This window comes from Octopus bimaculoides, chromosome 2 (assembly GCF_001194135.2).
Source record: "Octopus bimaculoides isolate UCB-OBI-ISO-001 chromosome 2, ASM119413v2, whole genome shotgun sequence".
In the NCBI taxonomy this organism is placed as follows: domain Eukaryota; kingdom Metazoa; phylum Mollusca; class Cephalopoda; order Octopoda; family Octopodidae; genus Octopus; species Octopus bimaculoides.
The window spans coordinates 120,277,628-120,279,867 of record NC_068982.1 but is presented as its reverse complement, the minus strand read 5'-3'; the positions used below and the strand labels follow the sequence as shown (position 1 = coordinate 120,279,867).

Genomic DNA, 2,240 nt, shown 5'->3' with positions numbered 1-2,240 from the left:
TATATATATATATATATATATATATATATATATATATTTATTTATATATATATATATTGACAGTATTGTCATTGAGCTATGTATGCTATTAAATTAATCATTAGGGAAAAAACACTGAACAAACTATGCAATCTTCGATAAAAGTAGTTTGCTGTGATTTGATGTAAAAACATATACACACATGCACATAAAGACAGTACGTACATTAAGACAGTCTCTATAATATTACATACATATAAACATCACATTTAGTGGACTATCACTATTTTCATGCTAACTTACCATCAATAAACTTGTTGCAGAGAAACCAGCTTGCGAAAATTACCATGGAAACAATGGTAGACATTTTCTTGGCACCCATTACCATAACACCTGCAAAATGGTGCGGAAATTTAAATCTAAGTTAAGTGACTCAGGAGGATAAATTTAAATGTAGATATTAAAGACGGAAATCATGAATGCTAAATTTATTGCATTCTACTGTTAAGGAGTATTTATTTTAAGTTGCAATTAGATCTATTGAATGCACTGAAGCAAAACAGTTATGTTTGGTAAAATAATTACCTTTTGTTTGTTAGTCTCCCAAGTATGAATTTACACATATACATATACTTGCATATATTAGTATATGTATGTAATCTATGCACATATGCATTTGCGAATGTATATATCTATATCTATATATCTGTCTGTCTGTCTGTATATATATATATATATATATATATATATATATATATATATATATATATATATGTATATCTGTATGAATCATCCGCAGTATGCACTGCTATTTCAGTTCTTTGACATATATGAATGAATTAGTCCGTTATTGAAAAGGCAAACCTCTATAGTTGGAATATAGACGAAACAGTCAAGAAGTACACGGCAAATGTTAGAAATAATCTTGCATTTTTTAAAATTTCCGCTTAAAAGTACATTTACCTAATACGAGTAAAATGGTCTGTCTCTTTTCCTGAAAATCAAGATTTCAGAGGTGATTTTATAGACTTTTAGTATACTTCTTTGTTCCCTTGCTGATAACAATTTCAGGTTTTATTTTATCTGTAAGCTCGCTCAAAAGAAAGGTTATAAAGAAAACACGAGAAAAAAATTTAATGAAAAATATTAGTTTGCTATTTTCGTCGTCTTTGCGCAACCACTCATCTTTTACATTTTAAGAATGTTCTAGATATGGTAATCAACTGTAGGGTATGATACACAGAAGTGGGCAAAAGTGGATTAATGGATGTGATATTTCTTGTTAAATTATTTGAATTATTTCTATAAAAAAGCAACTAGTTTCTTACCAACAAAGCCCAATTCCTGGAATATAACTGTGTCACTTAGAATGGCAAAGAATTACAAGGGGAAATTCAGAAAAATCTTGCATAATTTTTCACTTTTCCTTACTAAGTGTATTTATTATATAAAGAACGTGTTTGTTGGCCGCTATCTTTTTTTGAAAATTCCAGTTTTACGAAATTACCACTTAGACATTTCATAACAGCCATGATCAGGAATACTAATAATTGTAAATGAGAATGTATGATCGTTTAGGCATAAATGTGAATTTATAACTTATTTCTAAGTTTTGAAACAGTTGTCCGTAAATGTTCTCCAGACCCAAACACGTCTACTCTCTGAAAATAATGCAAATCTAGATTCATCCGAGAAAATCACTCTATCCCAAAATGAAATGGATTTTTCAGACATCTTCTTAGCCCATTTCTTTATTTTCATGAGATTAATTGCTCGAAGGAGAGGTTTTCTTCCAGTTGCTCGTCCATAATACCCAAGCTTATGCAGATATGTAACACACGTTCTTGGACTAGCTGTTTTGCAATGTCAGAAGCCTTCGAACTGGGTTCGTTTTCCACAATTCTCTTCAAACAACGAAGCTTCCTTTCCCAGGGCCCAGGTCGGCCGAGACGAGAATTTGTTTTATTCTTTTCCTTGGCTTTTGAATTGCACTATAATTCTATTAACAGTAGCAAGAGAAATTTGAAGATTTTTGGCAATTTTTCGCTGGCTAAGACCAGCCTCAGATTGCCCAACAATACGACCTCTTTGATAATCTGACAGTTCTGCTGAACTTTTTGTGCATGGCATGGTTACTCTTCGCAAATGTTTAATATAATGGTACCTGGAATGAAAAAGAATAATTACTTTGTAAATTCTACACCGCTGAAAGCACTAAGACGCTTAGATCAGAAATTTTGAAAATTAAAGGTCCCTATTTA

At 31.2% G+C, this 2,240-nt stretch overlaps 1 protein-coding gene across 1 annotated transcript in view; it reads right to left on the bottom strand.

The window, feature by feature from the left end:
• Positions 1–2,240, bottom strand: part of LOC106876284 (relaxin receptor 2) — a 112,024-nt gene that overhangs the window by 70,228 nt on the left and 39,556 nt on the right. Inside the window, exon 2 of the mRNA XM_052965552.1 lies at positions 283–372. Within this exon, the coding sequence (XP_052821512.1) occupies positions 283–367 (85 nt within the window). The 5' untranslated portion in view covers positions 368–372. The remainder of the gene's footprint in view (positions 1–282; positions 373–2,240) is intronic.